The sequence below is a fragment of the Rana temporaria genome, chromosome 6 (genome assembly GCF_905171775.1).
Source record: "Rana temporaria chromosome 6, aRanTem1.1, whole genome shotgun sequence".
NCBI classification, from domain to species: domain Eukaryota; kingdom Metazoa; phylum Chordata; class Amphibia; order Anura; family Ranidae; genus Rana; species Rana temporaria.
The window spans coordinates 106,328,938-106,349,643 of NC_053494.1; the positions used below are offsets into that span (position 1 = coordinate 106,328,938).

Below are 20,706 nucleotides of genomic sequence, written 5' to 3' on the forward strand. Positions count from 1 at the left end.
TCTGATCTGTCTGCCACAATGTTGCAGTACCGCTAAAAGTCGCAGATCACCGCCATTATTAGTGTAAAAAAAAAAAAACACACACACAACACCACACACACACAAACATACAAATGCCATAAATCTTTCTCATGGTTTGTAGACACTAACATTTGCGCAAACCAATATACTCTTATTGCGATTTTTTTTACCAAAAATAAAGAATATATATTGACCTAAACTGATAAAGAAATGTTTTTAAAAAAAAAAAAAAATTGGGGATATTTATTAAAGCAAATTTTAAAAAACAGCAGAGGTGATCAAATACCACCAAAAGAAATCTTGATTTCTGGGGGGGAAAAAAAGGACGCAAATTTTTATTGGGTACAGCATTGCATGACTGCGCAATTGTCAGTTAAAGTAATGCAGTGCCAAATTGTAAAAAGTGCTCTGGTCAGGAAGGGGGTAAAATCTTCCAGGGCTGAAGTGGTTAACAACCGGTGACTTATTTAGCTGTCAGTTGGGTTCTCCCGTTAACAGCTGAAGTGTAAACTGGCAATTGGAAAGATAAAAATAAATTGTATCTTACGGTTTTTCTTCATCTGCAGATCAAAGCGATGAACTTCGATCTGCAGAATAAGTCTGTTTAACTGCTTCAGTCCTGGAATATTTTACAATTGGCACTGCTTCGCTTTAACTGACAATTGCAGACTTGCAATGCTGTATCCAAACAAACAAACTTTGCATCCTTTTTTCCCCACAAATAGAGCCTTATTTTGGTGGTATTTGATCACCTCTGTGATTAATATTTTTTGCGCTATAAACAAAAGAGCGACAATTTAAAAAAAAAAAAAAAAAAAAAAAACACAATGGGGGTTATTTACGAAAGGCAAATCCACTTTGCACTACAAGTGCAAAGTGCACTTGAAAGTGCAGTCACTGTAAATCTGAAGGGTAGAGCTGAAATGAGGGGAAGCTCTGCTGATTTTATTATCCAATCATGTGCAAGCTAAAATGCAGTGTTTATTTTCCTTGCATGTCCCCCTCTGATCTACAGCGACTGCACTTCCAAGTGCAGTTTGCACTTGTAGTGCAAGCTGGATTTGCCTTTCGTAAATAACCCCCAATATGTTTTACTTTTTGCTATAATAATAATAATAATAATAATAATAATAATAATAATAATAATAATAATAATAAATATCCCACATTTCCCCCCCCCCAAAAAAATCCCCAGTTTAGGCCGATATGCAATATTCTATATATTTTTGGTAAAAAACAAAAAACGCAATAAGCATGTATTGATTTGTTTGTGCAAAAGTTATAGCGTCTACAAAATAGGGGGTAGTTTTATGGCATTTTTATTTTTACTAGTAATTGCGGCAATCTGCGTTTTTTTTTTAACCGGGACTACGACATTGCGGCGGACAAAAAGCCATTAGCCGCAATGGTTGATGGTGGGCAGAGCCCCGCCGGGTCAAGTTATTTTCCAATGGCAATAGTGCGTTCGGGGAGAAGATCCCCTGCTTGCTGTCTCAGGGAGGGAGGGGAGAGAGGCTGCAGCTGCTGGAACATGTTACATGTTAAAAACTAAACACAGATCTAACATTTTTAAAAAAAGGTGAACTTATCCTGTAGGTACACAACCGCTCCAAATCGTATTTTGCTCCTTGAAACAACCACACTGTCTTTTTCTACAACAGCCTGCATTTCTCCTGAGGTTACCTGTGGGTTTTTCTTTGTATCCCAAACAATTCTTCTGGCAGCTGTGACTGCAACTTTTTTTTGGTCTACCATGGTATCAAGAGATTCCTGAATTTACCATTTCTTATATGATTAAACAGTACTGACTGGCATATTCAAGGCACTGCGTATCTTTTTATATCCTTTTCGATCTTTATAAAAAGTCCTATTACCTTATTACGCAGGTCTTTTGACACTTTTGACAGTTCTTTACCGTTTCTCATGGCTCAGTAGCTAGTCTTCTCAGTGCACCCATGTAAGAGTTATTGACTTTTTACACACAGACACTAATTGCAATTTAAAAAGCCACAGGATGTGGGAAAATAAACTTTTCATTTCCATTTTAACCTGTGTGTCACCTTGTGTCTCTGCGCCAAGGCCAAACATTCCAGGGTATGTAAACTTTTGATCAAGGCCATTTGGGTGATTTCTGTTATTAGGATTTAAATAGACGCCAAACCAACTATGTGATAATGCATTGCTTCATATGATCACTATCCTTAACTAAAAGGATTTTCTTTTGGCATGACCAGTCGTATTTTCAATATCAATGCCCATACACACACACACACACACACACACACACACACACACACACACAGTCCAATGCATGAGAGTTAGATGTAGAGTGCTATACAGGTCTAGGGCAATGGTGAACCAAGTAGGTGTGACCAAATTTCTGAAGTACGTTCCCCCCCCCCCCCTTTACATATCGCAGCTCTTCTAATAGCTGAAGGTTGGTAAGGGCCTGCAGAAAAGGTTCTGTTACGTTTATTTTTTAGACTTTTGTTCTTTGGTCTTGCTGCCCTTTCTACATGAGGTAGCTGGGCTTGGACAAGTAGAGTTTTCTGTGTGTACAGAATAGCTCATGGCATATAATTCTGCTTGTGTCACAGGCATTTATTTCAGCTGTCAGTCCTATGCAGTGTGAGACGATTATCACTGTCGCCACCTAGTGGCGTTTTCATGAACGGTGCCTATGTGCGACAGACTTTTTGGTGGGCCCGGCAGCAACTTTTTAATTCTACTGTGACAGAGATGAATCAGGTTAGTAGCTTTTTTCTGATCCCGGATCGGAGCCCATAGGTCCTCAAGTGGCATGAGGGGTTGACTTGATAGGCCACTCGCTGTTCTCCTATGCGAGTAGCCACTGGGATCCCCTCACTTACATCTGGTGGATAGCAAGTCAAGGAAGGATGGTACAGCTATAGTCCAGAGACCTAGTTAAAAATAGTCTTTGTGGAAGACTTGCAGTTAAAAATCCATACACCAACCCCCCCCCCCCCCAACATGGAAACCGGATTAAAGGGTCACTAAAGGAAAAATAGGATTTTTATAACAGCTTACCTGTAGAATCCTTTTCTTGGAGTACATCACGGGACACAGAGCCGCATAGCCATTACATGTGTGTGTTATATAGTCTACCTTCAGGTGATGGACACTGGTGTAATCAATTAAACAGGAAGTTCCCTCCCTATATAACCCCTCCCCTACTGGGAGTACCTCAGTTTTTGTAGCAAAGCAATAAGTGTCCCAATGTCCCCAAACAAGAGGGGCGGGAGCTCTGTGTCCCGTGATGTACAAGGTACTTCTGTACAGGGTACTATTTGTGTGGCATTTGGTCAGGAAAACAGTCGGGGTGTAGAGGTCATTCTCCCGGAGACCCTTGTTGACGGCTCCAGCAAATCGCCTGCCAATTCTGCATTTCATGAAATGACGAATGTCAATAGGCAAGGCACAAGCTCCTCCTTGGTAAATTAAGTAAATCACTAGTATGGCATAGTCTGAACTCAGACAGAACCAACCTGCCACCTGAACGTTCAGGCCCCTAAGCCAGATGTTCCATCGGTACCTCTAGCTGACAGATGAAGGCTCCCTTGGAGCTTGACTACTTCCCCTGGGCCATGGTCTCTTCCTGACCTGGCAAACCCTTTTAGTTAAGAATCACCAAGAGGAATTTCAGCATATCTCTGGGACCGGGTTCTTTGGATAATGCTAGGTCAAGATCCACTCTTTCTAGGCCGACAAAATACTGTTTATAACAGCCCTGAATAAAAGTTAGTATAGGGAACTCTTGAATGAAGCCAGCATCTTTCGTAGTGCCTTAAGCAAAAGGCCAAACGTAAGGAACTGTTCCTTGCCGTGACCACATAGACCAGTTTTCTTATAGCGATGGTCTTGTCTGAGGCCAAAAAAACTCTCCTTTTTGGACTGTGCCAAACATACCCAGCTTCTTGTCAAAAGAAAGAAAGTATCTTTAGACTGGAATCCCAACCCAGGAGTTCCAGATACTTGACCATGCTGGACACCCTTAGGTCCAGCCATGCTACTGACTGACCCATCAGCAGTAGTTTGCTTCGGTATGCCATTACTGCTATACCCTGGGCCTACAGACCTGCTAGAGGCGGGCCCTAGCACCCTGACAACCCAGGCACGGAGGCCAACCCAAAAGGGCAAGACCACCAACTGGAGATAGTGCTGTTCCCCTGCGAAACGCAGACAACTTCTGCAGACCCAAGTAAATAAACACATATGCAACTGGCTCCCCATATGTGTATGTGGCAAGTGTTAAAGCCATATGCCTCAATGGAAGTGTGGGTACATGGCAGCGTGTGTTCATGGAAGCATGAATTCATATAAATATGTTTTAAGCAAAACATGCATATAGCATGTGTGCTCTGGAACAAGCATCTCGCAAGCAAGCATGCGCTATAAACGTGTTATGCAACAATGTGCAACATGAACCCATGCAGACACTTATTTCTATGCAAACACAAGGAATCCTGTATTGCTTAATTAGGCCGCCATATGCAACTTTAAAGTAATCATGCATCCTTATGCGATTCAGCAACTTCCATGCGATCAACATCTTATGCATTTTAAGCACTACTGTGCGGACAAGAACCTTTGTGTGACCAAGGACTCGTGTGACCAAGCACCCCTGTGTGATCCAGCCTCCTTATGCATTTAAGCATCTTAATGCGACTTTAGGCATTTCTGTGAAACAAGCCTCTCTATGTGATCAAGTATCCTTGGGTAATCCAGGACTCTGTTGATCCGACAACCATGTGTGATCCAGCTTCTTTTTGCATTCAAGCATCTTTAAGCGATCTTTAGGCATTCTTGTAGAAACAAGCCTCTCTGTGTGACCAAAATATCCTTAAGTAATCAAGGACTTGGGTGATCAGGTAATCATGTGTGATTCAGCATTTTTATGCCTTCAAGCCTCTTTATGCGATTCTAGGCATTTCTGTGGAAACAAGCCTCTTTGTGTGACCAAATATCCTTGGGTAATCAAGGATTCGGGTGATCAGGTAACCATGTGTGATCCAGCATTTTTATGCATACAAACGTCTTTATGCGATTTTAGGCCTTTCTGTGGAAACAAGTTTCTCTGTGTGACCAAATATCTTTGGGTAATCCAGGAATTGAGTGATCAGGTAAATAGCATCTTTATGCACAAGCATTTCTATGCAACTCTAACAAACATGCAACACCATACAGACAGAAACATGCATCCTTATGCGATCCACAATAAAACATGCTCTGTTACTTGTTTTTATCCCACATGCATTCCAAACTCATGTATCTTATGCAACATGCGGACTGGCAAAGAGGAAGTTATCCTCTGTAGATGTGCGTTTCCTCAACTAAGAGACGTTAGCAATGTGTACCAGCAACTGTGCATCCCTCAGATGTGCATTTGGTTAGCCTGAAGCCGACACCAGGCTGAGGACCATATGGAGGTCTTACTAGCCACCTATAGGAAAACCTCTCTTTACACTCTAAGGAGAAGATAGAGGCTTTGGCCGAGTAGGCAGAGGGAAGTTATATGCAGCATGAATCTCTGAAAAGACTGCAGGTGCAATCAGAACCTGTAGGGCTTTTTTTTTTATTTATTTATTTTTTTCTCTTTTTTTTTTTTTTTTTTTTCTTTCACGTCAGACTCTGCTCACATATAGCCGAGAGGCTAGCTCACGGTTCGCCCGCCCTTAGCGTCTCTCTTGCGGCTTCGCATCATTCGTGGATTTTTTTCCTTTTCATATGTTTAAGCTCTTTTTTTTTTTTTTTTTTAACATTACGGATTTAACATTTTTAAACTATTAATTAATCTTTTCCCGCTTAACAAGTCTAACTGCATTCCTTGCTAGCATAACATAATTAGCCCCCCCCCCCCAGATCTGTGTGCCATGCGATCTTCTTTATGGTTTCTCAGCTATCTGCTTCTGTCATTCCCTGGGCGAACTTTTCTGAGGATTTAAACACTTTCCATTTTTCCCAAACCACCCTGTATTTGTCCTCTTCTCCTATCTCTCTGCAGGCAAGATACTCCATCTCTTCTATATATTCCACCCTTTCTATCCACTCTTTAATTGATGGCCTCTTTGGATGTAGCCAATTTTTTGGGATCAGAGCCTTAGCTGCATTTAACAACACTGGGACCAGAGTTGTTCCATATTGTTTTTTTGTTTTTTCAGTTCCGTGAAACAAACAGGGCAGCGGGCTACATAGAATCGTCTCCCCTGTTATTTCTACAATATATTTCAAGATTTCTTTCCAATATTCCTGCATTCTCGAGCAGTCCCACCATATATGTAGAGTTGTTCCTTTTTGTTTACAGTTTCTCCAACATAGCTCTGAATTTCTTGGGTGAATCTTACTCATTCTTGATGGGGTCAGGTGCCATCGCACCATACATTTATAGTTTGCTTCTATGGTGGTAATGTCCGCGGCATGATTATATACTGCACCTATCATTTGTGTTTTATCAATTTTTTTATCGATATCGCTTTCCCATTTTTCTAAAAAGGGCAATGCTTCCTGAGTCTCGAGTTCTGTTAATATCCCGTATACCTTTGATATACCGTGTGTCAGGGGCTTGTCCATGCTGCATATTTTTTCTATTGGGTATAGTGTCTTATCTTCCCTAATTGGTTGTGGTAGTGTACTCACAAAATGTTTTAACTGCAAATACTCCCATTCACTCATGCTTTGTTCCCCTTCCCCTATTTTTATCTCTTGTCTTAGTTTAATTTTTCCCTGTGTAACAATATCTTTTAATTTTTTCTCCCCTAGGTGCTTTCCAAAACGTGTTCCATTACCTGGTGAAAAAAAATTTGTGCCTGCTAATGGGATTAATGGAGAGTTATACTCCCATTTTTCCCGTCTAAATATTGTGTCCCATATCCTAAATACGTTCCTTGTTATGTTATGTGTGTTCGTGCTCAATTCCCTCAATTTCGGTGGTATCCATACATTTCTATTTAATTGTGTCCTACTTAATATTTCTTCCATACGTACCCATTTTTTTTTTGTGTATGCATTTGTCCATTCTACCAACCTGGCTAAGTTTACAGCAAAATAATATCTTTTTATATCGGGGAGCCCCAACCCCCCTCCTTTTTTTTTCATGCTCAGCAATGAATAGCTTAATCTGGCCTTTTTACCTGCCCATATATATTTCAAAATTACTGTTTTAATTACTTTAAAGAAGCTTTGCGGTATTTTTATTGGGAGCATTTGAAGTTTGTATGTTATCTTCGGTAATATCATCATTTTAAACGCATTAATCTTACCTATCCAGGAAATATGTTTTTTTGCTAGGTTTTTCAGGTCTTGGTTAATGTCGTTAATTAAGGGGACAAAGTTGGCCGAGTAGAGTTTTTCAACTGTAGATGTAATTTTTATACCCAAGTACGTTATAGCTTCTTTTTCCCATGTAAATGGAAACTCTTTCTGTAGTTCTTCTACTTCTTTTTTTTCTATCCCCAGATTCAAGATTACTGTTTTTATCGGGTTTATTTTAAAGTTTGAAAGTTCACCGTATCTTTTTATTTCCTTTATGACATTAGGGAGAGAGACTCTAGGTTTGGTCAAATATAGGAGTATGTCGTCCGCATACGCCGCCACCTTGTGTTCTTCATCTCCCACTCTCACCCCTCCTATCCCCGGGTTTTCCCGGATTTTTGCTAACAACGGTTCCAGAGCTTTTACATATAGGAGAGGTGAGAGCGGGCACCCCTGTCTGGTTCCGTTTTCCATGTTGAACACAGACGACACACTCCCATTGACCTTCACCCTTGCCGTCGGGTGGCTATACAGGTTCTTTACCCATTTCATGAACCTTGGTCCCAGGCCTATATTTTGTAAAGTTTCCATCATAAACCCCCAGTCGACTCTGTCAAATGCTTTTTCGGCATCTAAGGACATGAGTACGACTGGGGGTTTCTTTTTTGGATCTCGTTGTAACAGTAACAGGGTCCTTATACTATTATCTCTTCCTTCTCTGCCTGCTACAAAGCCCGCCTGATCTGAGTTTATTAATTGCGGCATTAAACTTTTTATCCTAGTTGCTAATATTTTCGCATATACTTTCAGGTCTGCGTTTAACAATGCTATTGGACGATAGCTGGAACACAACGTTCCATCTTTTCCCGTTTTAGGGATAATAGAAATATTTGCCAATAGAGATTCTTTTCTTATTTCCTTTTCCTCTCCTATTTTGTTAAAATAGTTACACATCTCTGGGACCAAGAGTTCTTTAAATGTTTTGTAATATTTAATCGGCAAGCCATCGGGGCCTGGGCTCTTCCCACACGGTGTTTCCCGGAAGGCTCTGTATACCTCTTCTTGAGTTATTGGGGCCTCTAAGGATTCAATGTCGTTTTGGGAAATTTTAGGTAATTTCACTTCTAAGTATTCCCTGATTTTCCTTTTTCTCATCTTTTCTTGCTCTTGGGTTTCCTTGGTTCTTATTGAATATAATGAGCTATAAAAAGTCCGGAAGGATTCCGCGATTTCAGACGTCTTATATTTCATAAGGCCGTCTTGATTTTTTATTTTTTCGATGTAGTTTTTTTTTTTTTTTGCCTAGATATTCTAGCTAAATGTTTCCCTGGTTTGTTCCCCCATTTGTACCTCTCCTTTCTAACATTTTTGAATATGTCTCTTGTTTCAACCTTCATCAGATCTCTAAGCTGGGTCCTCTTTACAACAATTTCTTGATATATTTCATTTTCTCCTCGCTCTTTATGCATTTGCTCCAGTTCAAATAGCTCAGTTGTTAATTTTTTCATGTTTAATTTCCTTATCTTTTTTTCCCTGCTCCTATTGAGATTAGTTTCCCTCTGATGTATGCCTTATGGGCCTCCCATACGGTAGCTACCCTTACTTCAGGTGTATTATTAAGGGTGAAATATTGATCCAAATCCATTCTCACTGTGTTGTTTACCTCTATATCCTCTATAAGTTCTTCATTTAAGTTCCATGATCCTTTTCTTTGCTCTATTTCTTTGAATCTAATTTCCACTATTACAGGAGCATGGTCTGAGATTGTAGATACCCCTATTGAAGTTTTAACTACCTCTTCCAATAACTCGTGGTCTACCATTATATAGTCCAGTCTTGAGTATGTTCCGTGCACGGAAGAATAGTAGGTATAGTCTCTTTTATTTGGAATCCTCCAAGGATCTATTAAACAGTAGCTATGCATTTTTTTTCTTAATATTCTAAGCTGTTTAATATTTCGCCTCTGAGCCCCGGATGTACTATCCAGTTGATAGTCCATTGAGAGATTGAAGTCTCCTGCTAGTATTACATGTCCTAATTTAAAGTCCATTAAAGCATTCAAAATCCCCCTCAGATATTTATGTGGTTGGCTGTTTGGGCAGTATATATTTGCTAACGTGTATTTTTTCCCTTGGAGTACTCCTTTTAGGAACAAATAACGACCATCCGGGTCTACCTTCCTATCTTCTACTGTAAAAGAGATATTCTTCCCTATTCCTATGGCGACCCCCTTAGCTCTCTTCTTTGGGGAGTCCCCATAGTACCAAATGGGAACTGCCCGAGAATACAATCTAACATTAGAATCCAACGTTATGTGTGTCTCTTGCAGGAAAACTATTTCAGCGGAATACCTTTCAACTTCTCTTAGTACCATATGCCTTTTTTCAGGGCAACTGAGACCTCTTACATTGTATGTTAAGAAATTTATGTTTGTCATATTTTTTTTTTTTTTTTCATCTTTCTTGGGTATATATGTTCTTTCCTGCTGCATGACACACAGATCTGAATCCCTTTCCCCCCCCCCCTCCCTAATCCTCCCCTCTCCCTTCCCGCCCAAACTCCTCCTCCCCTCCCTTCTCCCTCCCCCCCTCCCCTCCACTCGTACCTTGCCCCCTTGTTCTTCATTTGGGGCTTTCTCCTCCCCTCCCCCTCTTCCCCCCAATCGATCCCTGACCTTCTGGTCATTTTAGAGCTTTTTCTATTTGGCGCTCCTGGCGCTCTTTTGCTCCTCAGGCTGAGGTGGAGTTCTATTTTAGCCCGGTCTCCTATCCCCCTATACTGGGGAACTGGTGAAGAAGCACTCTCTGGGTCTCCCCTCTCCCCGGTCCCACTCCGATTGCTTACTATATTGACCCTCCCCATCTCCCTCCCGCCCACAGCCCCCCCCACCATTCCCCCCCTCCCCGGCCGGTCAACACTAATAATTTTTTGGTATTGGGATGCCTAAACTATGACAAAATTCTGGTGTTTCCTCCATAAACCTCAGTCTTGCCGAAACACCATTTTTCCTGCCTATTAGGCACGCTGGAAATCCCCAATTATACTGAATATCATGCTCCTGCAGAACACCTAGCAATGGTTTTAAGCTTCTTCTTCGTTTTAACGTCTCTTGTGACAGGTCTTGATAAATTTGAATATTATGTTGATCATATTCTAACGGCGACTTCCCTCTCAATTTTCTCCATAGCTGGTTTTTCTCTTCCCAACTTTCAAAACGCACAATAATGTCCCTTGGGTAGTCCTGTGCTCTCTCCCTAGGACGTCTTATCCTGTGTGCTCGTTCTATTCTTAGCGGGGAAGTTGTTTCTCTCTCTAATATTGGATTGCAGATTTTTCTTATTATTTCTGGGAGGTCCTCAGCCTGTGTCGTTTCTGGAACTCCGCGTATTCTTATATTCTTCCTTCTATCTCTGTTTTCTTGATCTTCTAATTTATACGCCTGTTCTCGTTGGTTTATTTTTAATGCTTTTATTTCATCTTCTAGTTTTTTAACTGAGGTTACATTGTAATCAACTTTTTTCTCCACTTCTTCCACTCTTTCCAATATATGCCCCATATTTCTCTCCATTTTTTCCATTTGCGTTTTAAGTGATCTTTCTAAAGCAGCGAACATTCCTTCCATTTCCCTTTTTGTTGGCAAAAGTGTCATATCCTGCGTTTCTTCCTTATTTCCCTGTTCTAGGTCTATTTCTTTGTCTGTTTCTCTGTCTTGGTCTGTTCTGCTCTCTAGGAGTGATTCTGAGAGTATTTCTGAGTCCGCCAAGGTATTAACTGGCCCTTTTTTCTTATCTTTTTTCTTTTCTTTTTCTGCTTGGCCTGCTCTGCCAGTCGATGGTTTTTCTATGTGCTGGTTATCACCATTTGTCCCATGGGTCACAAATTTACACATCGGGCCTGGGCTTTGACTTAAACGGGGAACCTTTGGGATTGCCCCACCTTTCACTACTTTTCCCCTTGTGGTCATCCTTGCGCCTGAGTTGTAACTACGTCACTTTAGAGAGGTTCTATGGGAAAACCGTTTGCACTTGTGATAGGTGTGTACTGCAAAAGACAATACCTTTTGATGTTTCTTATATCACAATCTAAAGTTGTTATAGTATTTCTACTCTTTAGCTTTGACTTGGAGCTATTCGGGGCACCCGGCTCGTATACTGACCTCCCCTCTCTTGTCCGTCTCCAGCGCCCGTATATCTCAAGGACCTCCTCCTACGGGTTTTCCTGGCTCTGTAGTCTGATTACCTGCAGTGTGTGCAATGCTTTTACCGTTGCTTTTACCGTTGTGCCTTTTGATGTTTCATTTATCGCAGTTTAAGGTTGCTGTAATATTTCTGTTCTTTGTCTTTAGCTTTAGATAAAGGTATTCAGAACCATAGGCATGTATACTGGCCCCCCTCTTCTATCCGACTCCAGTGTCCGTCTATCAAATATAGTGCGAGAAGAGTTCCGTATGTCTTGTGCACCAATTAATCCCCATAGGAAGAAGGAAAGTATCAAGAGGGGGCCACAGGAGAAACTATGAGGTTACCGACCTCCTTACAGAAACCCAAAAAGACAGTGCTGAACTCATGTCCCTTATGTCACATTGTTTCATGCTTTCATGTCAGTCCCAACCTTTTGTCAGTCTCCTCAGAGAGAGGTGTCCCATTTGTATATTTCTTTTTCTTAATTCTTATTTTTAAAAAAGGACGTTTGTACTCACCACTTCGATGGTTGAAGTGCACTCGTAGTATGTACTCACCAGTCCAATGGTTGTCTAAATAAGAGGAGCTTACGAGCTGCTGTAATAGGTTCCAAGATGTTTCCCTACCTACTATTGTGGCTGTGATGATAAAGCCAGCCGCAGACTAGGTCCTCTTAGTCTAGGACTGGTGCTCCACTTCGCTGGGCTGCAAGGCTACAGAGCCACAGAGCCACCTAGCACTGCGTGACGCCGCCCCCCTCCCGGAGCCGCGCGGCACGCCTCCACAGCGCATCCACCCGCACGCTCCAGGGAACCGGGCAGACCGGGGAGACGCAGCACCGGGACGCAGCACCGCTGCCTGTCAGCCAGGAGAATCAGGGGAGACGAGGGAGACGCAGCACCGCCACCAGCCAGTCAGCCAGGAGAGTCAAGGGAACCGAGGAAGCCGCCCACGTGACAGCCCACGTGTCAGGTAAACAGTTCGGGGGAGACCCGTGCAGGTCCGCTCCGGCCGGCCAGGAGCTATGTTCCGGAGAGGGGGGGAGGAGGGAGGGGGGACGCCCCAGCGCCCTAGTGGAGGGAGCGGAGGGAGCGGGGGATCCGGCTCTCACTCAATTCAGCGTAGGTTCGGAGCATGGCTGGAGAGCAGGCATCCCGTCTAGCTACTCCTCCACACTGACCGCGCCATCTCTAGACTCCTCCCTCTCCTATGGCCCGCCATCCATCTGAGAACCTGTAGGGCTTTTGATAGCTTCTCCTCGTTAGGCTGCAGCTCCTGTCTCCTGTCCTCTGACAGTGAACCTTCATCCCCAGCTCTTCTAATCCCTTTGTTTAAGGATTAAAGCAGGAAAATGGGGCACACCCTGTTTTTTTTTTCGCTTCTTGTGAGGATGCTGCGAACATAGCAGTTAACCTCTTGTAGAACAACAAATGTGATGCAAAAAACAAAACACATGCAGAGTGGCTGCAATGTTGGGGGAGGCTGCATTGCCTGACAGGTCTGATGGCGCAATCTGTGAGCTGTTTAAGTCTCTACAGGGGAGAATAAGGGGCCACCAGGTTCAGGTGGCGATTCATTTTTATATTCCTACCCCTGACCTTATTCAATGGGGAGACAAACGTCCTAAGCTAAAAGCAGAGGAACTTAACCCAGGTGCATCAACAGCTGAACTTAGTCTGGCAGCAACAATGCCTGCTAATCTGCACAGCTAGATGAGGAGTAGGCGTCTTAGGCCGGGTACACACGGACAAACATGTATGGTGAAAGCGGTCCGTCGGACCGTTTTCACCATACATGTCTGCCAGAGGGCTTCTGTACGATGGTTGTACACACCATCGTACAGAAGTCCGCGCGTAAACAATACGCGGGGCGTGTCCGCGGTGTCGCCGCGTCGATGACGCGGTGTCGCCGCGACAATGACGCGGCGACGTGGGCGGCCCGCCTTTAAAATGCTTCCACGCATGCGTCGAAGTCATTCGACGCATGCGAGGGACGGCGGGCGCCTGGACATGTACGGTAGGTCTGTACTGACGACCGTACATGTCCGAGCGGGCTGAATTCCAGCGGGCTGTTTTAAAACAAGTCCAGGAATATTTGCCCGCTGGGAAAAGGCCCGGCGGGCAAATGTTTGCTGGAATTCGGCCCGCTCGCGCCCACACACGACCAAACATGTCTGCTGAAACTGGCCTGCGGGCCAGTTTCAGCAGACATGTTTGCTCGTGAGTATGGGGCCTCAGATTAATCTGTATCCAACTCACACAAGGTGCTTACATTTGTGTCCCCCTAGCTTTACAGAGCTCTGATGTCTGGGCCTTTTTTTGAAGAGCCCTCTCTGCAACTGCACTGAGCCGGTGAGCACGTGCGACATGGTAGAGCCTGAAGCTGAGGAAGTGGGATGCACAATAGACCAGCTAACACTTAAGCTTCCTTCTTTGGAAAGCATGGTAAGCGAAACATCAGGCATGTCTTTTACTGCCCATAGTAGTGGAAAAACAGATAAGACTTGCAGCTACTCATGGAAGACAATCCTTTGCATAGGATTAAGGGCATTTTTTTTTTTTATGTACCAGCCCCTTCAAGGGGAGATATATGGGTACTACAGCCAACCTGTCTGAACAGACATAGTGGCCCAGGCTACATGCCGGCTAGGGGAGGTATATGGGTGCCCTGAGCCATCCCGTCACAGAAGACATTGTGGTTTACATTGCCCATGCATAGAAGCATAATATAGGCGAGACCCATAGTCCCCTACAGAAGACTTGTAGGTCCTTCTCTTACCTTTTCACGCTGCAGGGTATTGCCAAGCAAGAGGCCCAATCTTCCCCCTTCACCGTGGGTATAGTCCTAGACCTTCAGGGAACGGGGTCTATGGCAGGAACACCACACCCCTGGACCCATATAGCACCCTGGCAGCAGAAAAAACATTTGGTCCTTAGAAGGCACAAAGTTCTGGAACCCAGAATCCAGCCCTCCGCAGAGAGGCATTCTAGGCTAAACCTCGTTCTTCGTACCGAGGCCCGGGTACCGTCCACTTTGGCTATGAAGCACCTTGGACGGATCCGGATTTATGGAGGCCTTTTACATCCAGCATGGATCTCTCCGGTGGAGCTCCTAAGAGCACATGTTAACTCGTGACCAACACCTTAGACACTGATGAAAAAACTGAGGTACTCCCAGTAGGGGAGGGATTATATAGGGAGGGAACTTCCTGTTTAATTGATTACACCAGTGTCTATTACCTGAAGGTAGACTCTATAACACACACATGTAATGGCTATGCGGCTCTGTGTCCCGTGATGTACGATAAAGATTTTTTTTTTTTTTTCGCTAAATAGCTTCCTTTACCTTACTGCAGTCCTGGTTTCATGTCCTCATTGTTTGTTTTTGCTTTGAATTAGCTGTAATCATTCTCTGATCTCCACACTTCCTGCTTGTCTGGCTCCTTTATGAAAAAACTCATGCAAGCTTCTCACTGTGGTCCATGATCAAATTGTGATTACTGTGTGTCTAAAACTCCTCAGAACCAATCAGAATAATTTTAAAAACAAACACTGCCCTGTGTTTGTTTGTTTTTGTTCTGTGTGTCTCTGTACTTCACAGAAACATGAAACTAGTTTAAAAACGAAAATAAACTGCAGGCACATTATATGATTGGTTTTTATCTATTTTAATCATTTTTAAAGGGAATCAGTTAATTATTATGTCTCTATACCCTGTAAACAGTCATTTCATCAAAAACAATTTTTCCTTTACTGCTCCTTTAAATGTGCTGCAAAATGACAGCAGGTGCTTTGGACTGGGTACTCAAATTCGAAAATAATTTCCTCATGCTTATAAACAGTGACAGCCGCCTGCAGCCATGTGAACAAGGCCTAACAGAAGGCAGATTGCTGAAGACCTAAAAAGCTGCACAAGGATAAGCATGTGTAGGCAACAGTGAAGCACTGTGAAGGTTCCTCGTAGGGTTGGGGCTGCATCTTTGCAAAAGGATTTGGGAATTTGGTCTACTCAATGCTGAAAATCATCATCAGCAATAACACCAGGGAGGCATTGCATTGGTCCCAAATTCATTCTACGGCAGGGCAATTACTAAAAATACATACAACCAAAACCATTAGGAAAAAAAAACGGGGGGCAATCTTCAATGAAATTAATAAGGGTATGAAGAGAGACAGAAGAAACTGATGCAGCCTAAATCCATGGGGGTTATTTCCAGGATGTGAGCAGCCTGCATACAGGAGGGCATTAAAAAAAAAAAAAAAGGCAATAGATGAACCAATCAAATTTTTATTTAATCTAGATTTTTCTTTTGTGTACTTTGTAAGTTGTTATTGATAAATGGGAATTATCCATTGCATTTTTTTAAAGCATCCATCATTGCCTAAAACTTTGCATAGTAAAACACACACACACACACACACACACACACACACACCATTTAATTATTTAAAACCATGCTAACAAATATCACTTACCAGTGAGGTAATAATCTATGGTCAACACTGGCATTAAATGGGGTGTAGCTTGAGTTATAATGAGGTTTATCAGTTGAGGATTAAAAGTCTTCAATGTAAATAATGCTCTTGCAATAAGGCCGCCCATTGAATGTCCAATAATTATAACACTTTGTGGAGGAAATTCCTGATTCTGAAATCACAAAAATGTTTAAATACCTTTATGTGAACATCTGATGCAACTGCCCAAATAAACAACATTATACAGTTTAAAAGATCTAGTAAAATCCTATCAGTTATAAACAAGAGAAATCGATGTTACAATATAAAACTAAATAAAAAGGTGCATCAGTACATTTATGGTGGCCCATTTATCTATTTGGCATGTACATATTACACACACACACACATGTGTTACCTTCAATTCTATTTCAACCATTTGCTACCAAGGCCAATTCTGACATTTCTCTCCTACATGTAAAAATCATATTTTTTTCCTAGAAAATTACACAGAACCCCCAAACATAATTATATATATATATATATATATATATATATATATATATATATATATATATATATAAATTATTATTTATTTGTTTTTAGCAGAGACCCTAGAGAATAAAATGGCGGTCGTTTTATCTCGCACGGTATTAGCGCATCAATTTTTTAAATTTTCTACGTGTTTCATGCTTTACCACTTCCCTACCCAACATCCACAGATGGGATCTCCCATCCCGGCCGTCTAGGGGATGCGCGCACCCACGACATTGCTCGGGACCCAGTGCACCTGCCCGGCGGCTGCGATGTCCGCCAGGCACCCGCGATTGCCCGCAATCACAGCAGGACTGTGGATCTGTGTGTCAGGTGAGGAGACCAATGTGTGTTCCCAGTACAAAGGAACACAGATCGTCCCCTCCCCTTGTGAGTCTTCTCCCCCTGTTAGAATCACTCACTAGGGAACATATTTAGCCCCTTCAGCGTCCTAGTATTAACCCCTTCCCTGTCAGTCACATTTATACAGTAATCAGTGCAGTTTTATAGCACCAATCACTGTATAAATGTGAATGGTTCCAAAAGTGTCCGATATGTCCGTCGCAAAGTGTCACGGTCACAAGAAAAAAAATAAATAAATCGCAGACCGCCACCATTACTAAATAAAAAAATGCAATAAATCTACCCCCTATTTTGTAGACGCTATAACTTTTGCGAAAACCAATCAATATACACTTATTGCGATTTTTACCAAAAATGTTGAATATTTATCGGCCTAAACTGTGGAAACATTTAGTTTTTTTATAGATTTTTTGGGGATATTTATTATAGCAAAAAGCAAAAAATATTGCATTCTTTTCTAAACTCCATTTTTGTTTATAGCGCCAAAATAAAAAACACAGAGGTGATCAGGTGGGAAAAAAGGACATCAATTTTGTTTGGGCGCGACCGCGCAATTGTCAGTTAAAAGTGACGCAGTGCCGAATTGCAAAAAGTGCTCTAGTAAGGAAGGGGGTAAATTCTTCTGGGGCTGAAGTGGTTAAAAAATTTAAAAAATATAATAATAATTTGAAAGACGATGTTACGCTGAGTAAATAGATACCCAACATGTCACACTTCAAAATTGCACACACTCGTGGAATGGTGCCAAACTTCAGTACTTAACCACTTCCATACCGCCGAACACCATATGACATCCTCGGCTTTCAGTGGAGATATCTGAATGTTGTCTGCAGCTACAGGCATCATCCAGATATCGTTTTTTAGAGCCAGCAATTCTGAGCGCAATAAGAACGATCATAGGGGCTTGTTCAGCGGTTTGATCGCTCCTAGCAGTGACGGGGAGCCCAGGCGCGACGTTATCACGTCACGTCCGGGCCGCACAAGTAAACAAAGCTGAAATCTCAACTAGAAAAGCATCAGATGGTAAATTTTATGTGATCTGATGCTTTCCAGCCTGTGTGTGTGTGTGTGTGTATTTATATATATATTATATATATATATATATATATATATATATATATATATATATATTATGGGGGTTCTGAGTAATTTTCTAGCAAAAAATGTAGGAGAGAAGTGTCAATTTGCACAGTATGGAAGTGGTTAAAAAGAATCACCATAGGCGGCGATTACATTTTTTTTTTTACAGGTTACATGTTTTGTGTTACAGGGAGGTCTAGTGCTAAAATTTTTGCTCTTGCTCAAACGTTCATCGCATTATCTCACGTATGGTTTTAACACCATTTACATATATGGGCAGGACTTACTTATGCATTCGCTTTTGCAAGGGAGCATGAGGGGACAGGGGAACTTACTTTTTCATTTTGACACTTTTTTAAAAAATATATATTTTGGTCACTTTTATTTCTATTACAAGAATGTAAACATCCCTTGTGATAGGAATAATGCTTGACAGGTCTTCTTTACAGTGAAATCTGAGGTCAATAGGTCCTCAGATCTCACCTTTAGGCTGGGAAGCCCGAAATCAAAAAACAAACAAAAAAAAAAAAAAAACACAACAGCCGCTATGATCATTCTTATGGTGAAGGGAATCGCCAGCTCTAAAATATGATATCTGAATGATAGCTGTAGCTGCAGGCATTATTCAGAGATCACCGCTCAAAGTCCACAATATCATATGACGCAACGCGGGCAGCAAGCGGTTAAACTGAATGGGTGGTTTCACAAGGTAAGTGTTTACATATAGTTTAACCACTTAACCACTTCAGCCCCGGACCATTTTGCTGGTCAATGACCGGGCCACTTTTTGCGATTCGGCACTGCGTCGATTTAACTGACAACTGCGCGGTCGAGCGACGTAGCTCCCAAACAAAATTTACATCCTTTTTTTCCCACAAATAGAGCTTTCTTCTGGTGGTATTTGATCACCTGTGCGATTTGCGCACAAGTTATAACATCTACAATATGGGGGATAGTTTTATGGCATTTTTTTTTTTTGTAATGGCGGCGATCTGCGATTTTGATCAGTACTGCGATCTTATGGCGGACACATCGGACGCTTGACACATTTTTGGGACCATTGGCATTTTTATAGCGATCAGTGCTTTAAAAATGCATGGATTACTGTAAAAATGTCACTGGCAGGGAAGGGGGTTAACACTAGGAGGCGATCAAGGGGTTAAAAATGTTCCCTCATTCTGTTCTAACTGAAGGGGGGTGGGACTGACATGGACTGACATGGGGAAATGACAGATCGCTGTTCATACATTGTATGAACAGACGATCAGTAATTTCTCCCCCTGAAAGAACCGGGAGCTGTGTGTTTACACACAGGAAGGGTATATAAGTGCCCGGTACTTTGAAAGAATTAGTCATGCAACACAGCACCAAATAAAATTCTTATTTTCTTGACGCAAATAGAGCTTTCTTTTGGTGGTATTTAATGACTGCTGGGGATTTTTATTTTTTGTGGATATAAGCGAAAATAAAACACTTTAGTTTCTATTGTAACATTTTGCAAATAATGCTGGACATGTACATTTTCGAAATGCAAAATTTGTGCCCAAAAACACATGTTGGAAATTTGCTTGGCATCTAGGAGCCAGCTAAAAAAAAAAAGAAAAAAAAAAAAAGTTAGGAGCCAGGAACACGCCCGTCCCGCCAAGCTCACGCACAGAAGCGAACGCATACGTATATATTACTCAATTACCGGCCAGCCCAGCGGGGGCGCACGGAGACGCACGATAACCCCAGCTGTGCCACTCCAGGCACCAGGTCACGAATTCCAGTCGCAATTGCGACCTGTCACCCAGGGTTTGTCGAACCCTGGTGTATGCCAGCACTAGTCATTTTTCTTCGTAGGGTTATGTTCATGTCAAGCTATGATGCCAATCATTGAAAATTAATCACACCTGATGTACTGATAACCTATCTCGCAAGCCAGGACAGTAAAAAATATCCCCAAAATTACCCCTTTTTGTAAAGTTGACAGTCCAAGGTATTTAGTAAGAGGCATGGTGAGTTTTTTGAAGTTGTAATTTTTTCTCCCAATTCTTGGGGAAAAAGAAGATTTTTTTTTTTTTTACATGTCTAAATGGTTTATTTTTCACAGAATCCGTGTGATTTTTTTTTTCTTTATTTTACAAGCACTGCACGTATCTTTGGTCCATTGTAAACTTTTCTTACATTAACAAGTGAACAGCAATTTTTCCATTTAACGGAAACTTTCAATTTTTTCCAGTTAAAACAAAAAAACTAATACAAATAGCATACATTTTCTTTATCTTCATAGCAAGTAGTGCATCTGGTAGTCTCAAAAGCCTTAATTTCCTATGTTAGGGAGTCTGTCAAGAGAAGAATGTACCAAGAGGGATTCCTTCATAACCTGCAACAGTACCTTACATTCAGGTAAGCCATCTCTGGAAAAAGGTGTAAGGCACTCCCTGGCAACCATCTCCATGAGAAAAAAAAAAAAAAAAAAAAAAAAAACGATCCTCTTTAGCACTCAAGATTTAATCGTTTTGCTTGCTTTTCAGGTAGGATTTATGTAAACACATGAAACTGGTTGCCACAGAATGCCTTGCAATGGGTTTTCAGGGCAATCTGGTTCAAAGTAAAAATCTGCAGCTAAACAGATAAATCCTTTAAAGCGGTCTGGGAGGGCTTGTTTGAAATTTTAGCTTGCCCACAGCTGGGAGGCCATATGCTGTCCAGAAAGCACACGGTCATATATCAAGATTTTTTTTTTTAAAAACACAAAATTGTCATATTAAACAAGTTCTTTCTCACACACAGCATATGTATACTTGCAATTACACCCCAAA

The 20,706-nt window shown here is 41.9% G+C and overlaps 1 protein-coding gene across 2 annotated transcripts in view; it reads right to left on the minus strand.

Moving 5' to 3' along the window:
• PGAP1 (post-GPI attachment to proteins inositol deacylase 1) overlaps positions 1-20,706 on the minus strand; it is a 328,622-nt gene that overhangs the window by 234,201 nt on the left and 73,715 nt on the right. For both annotated transcript variants that reach the window (XM_040357117.1, XM_040357118.1), the window contains one exon: positions 15,947-16,118. In XM_040357117.1, the coding sequence (XP_040213051.1) occupies positions 15,947-16,118 (172 nt within the window). The remainder of the gene's footprint in view (positions 1-15,946; positions 16,119-20,706) is intronic.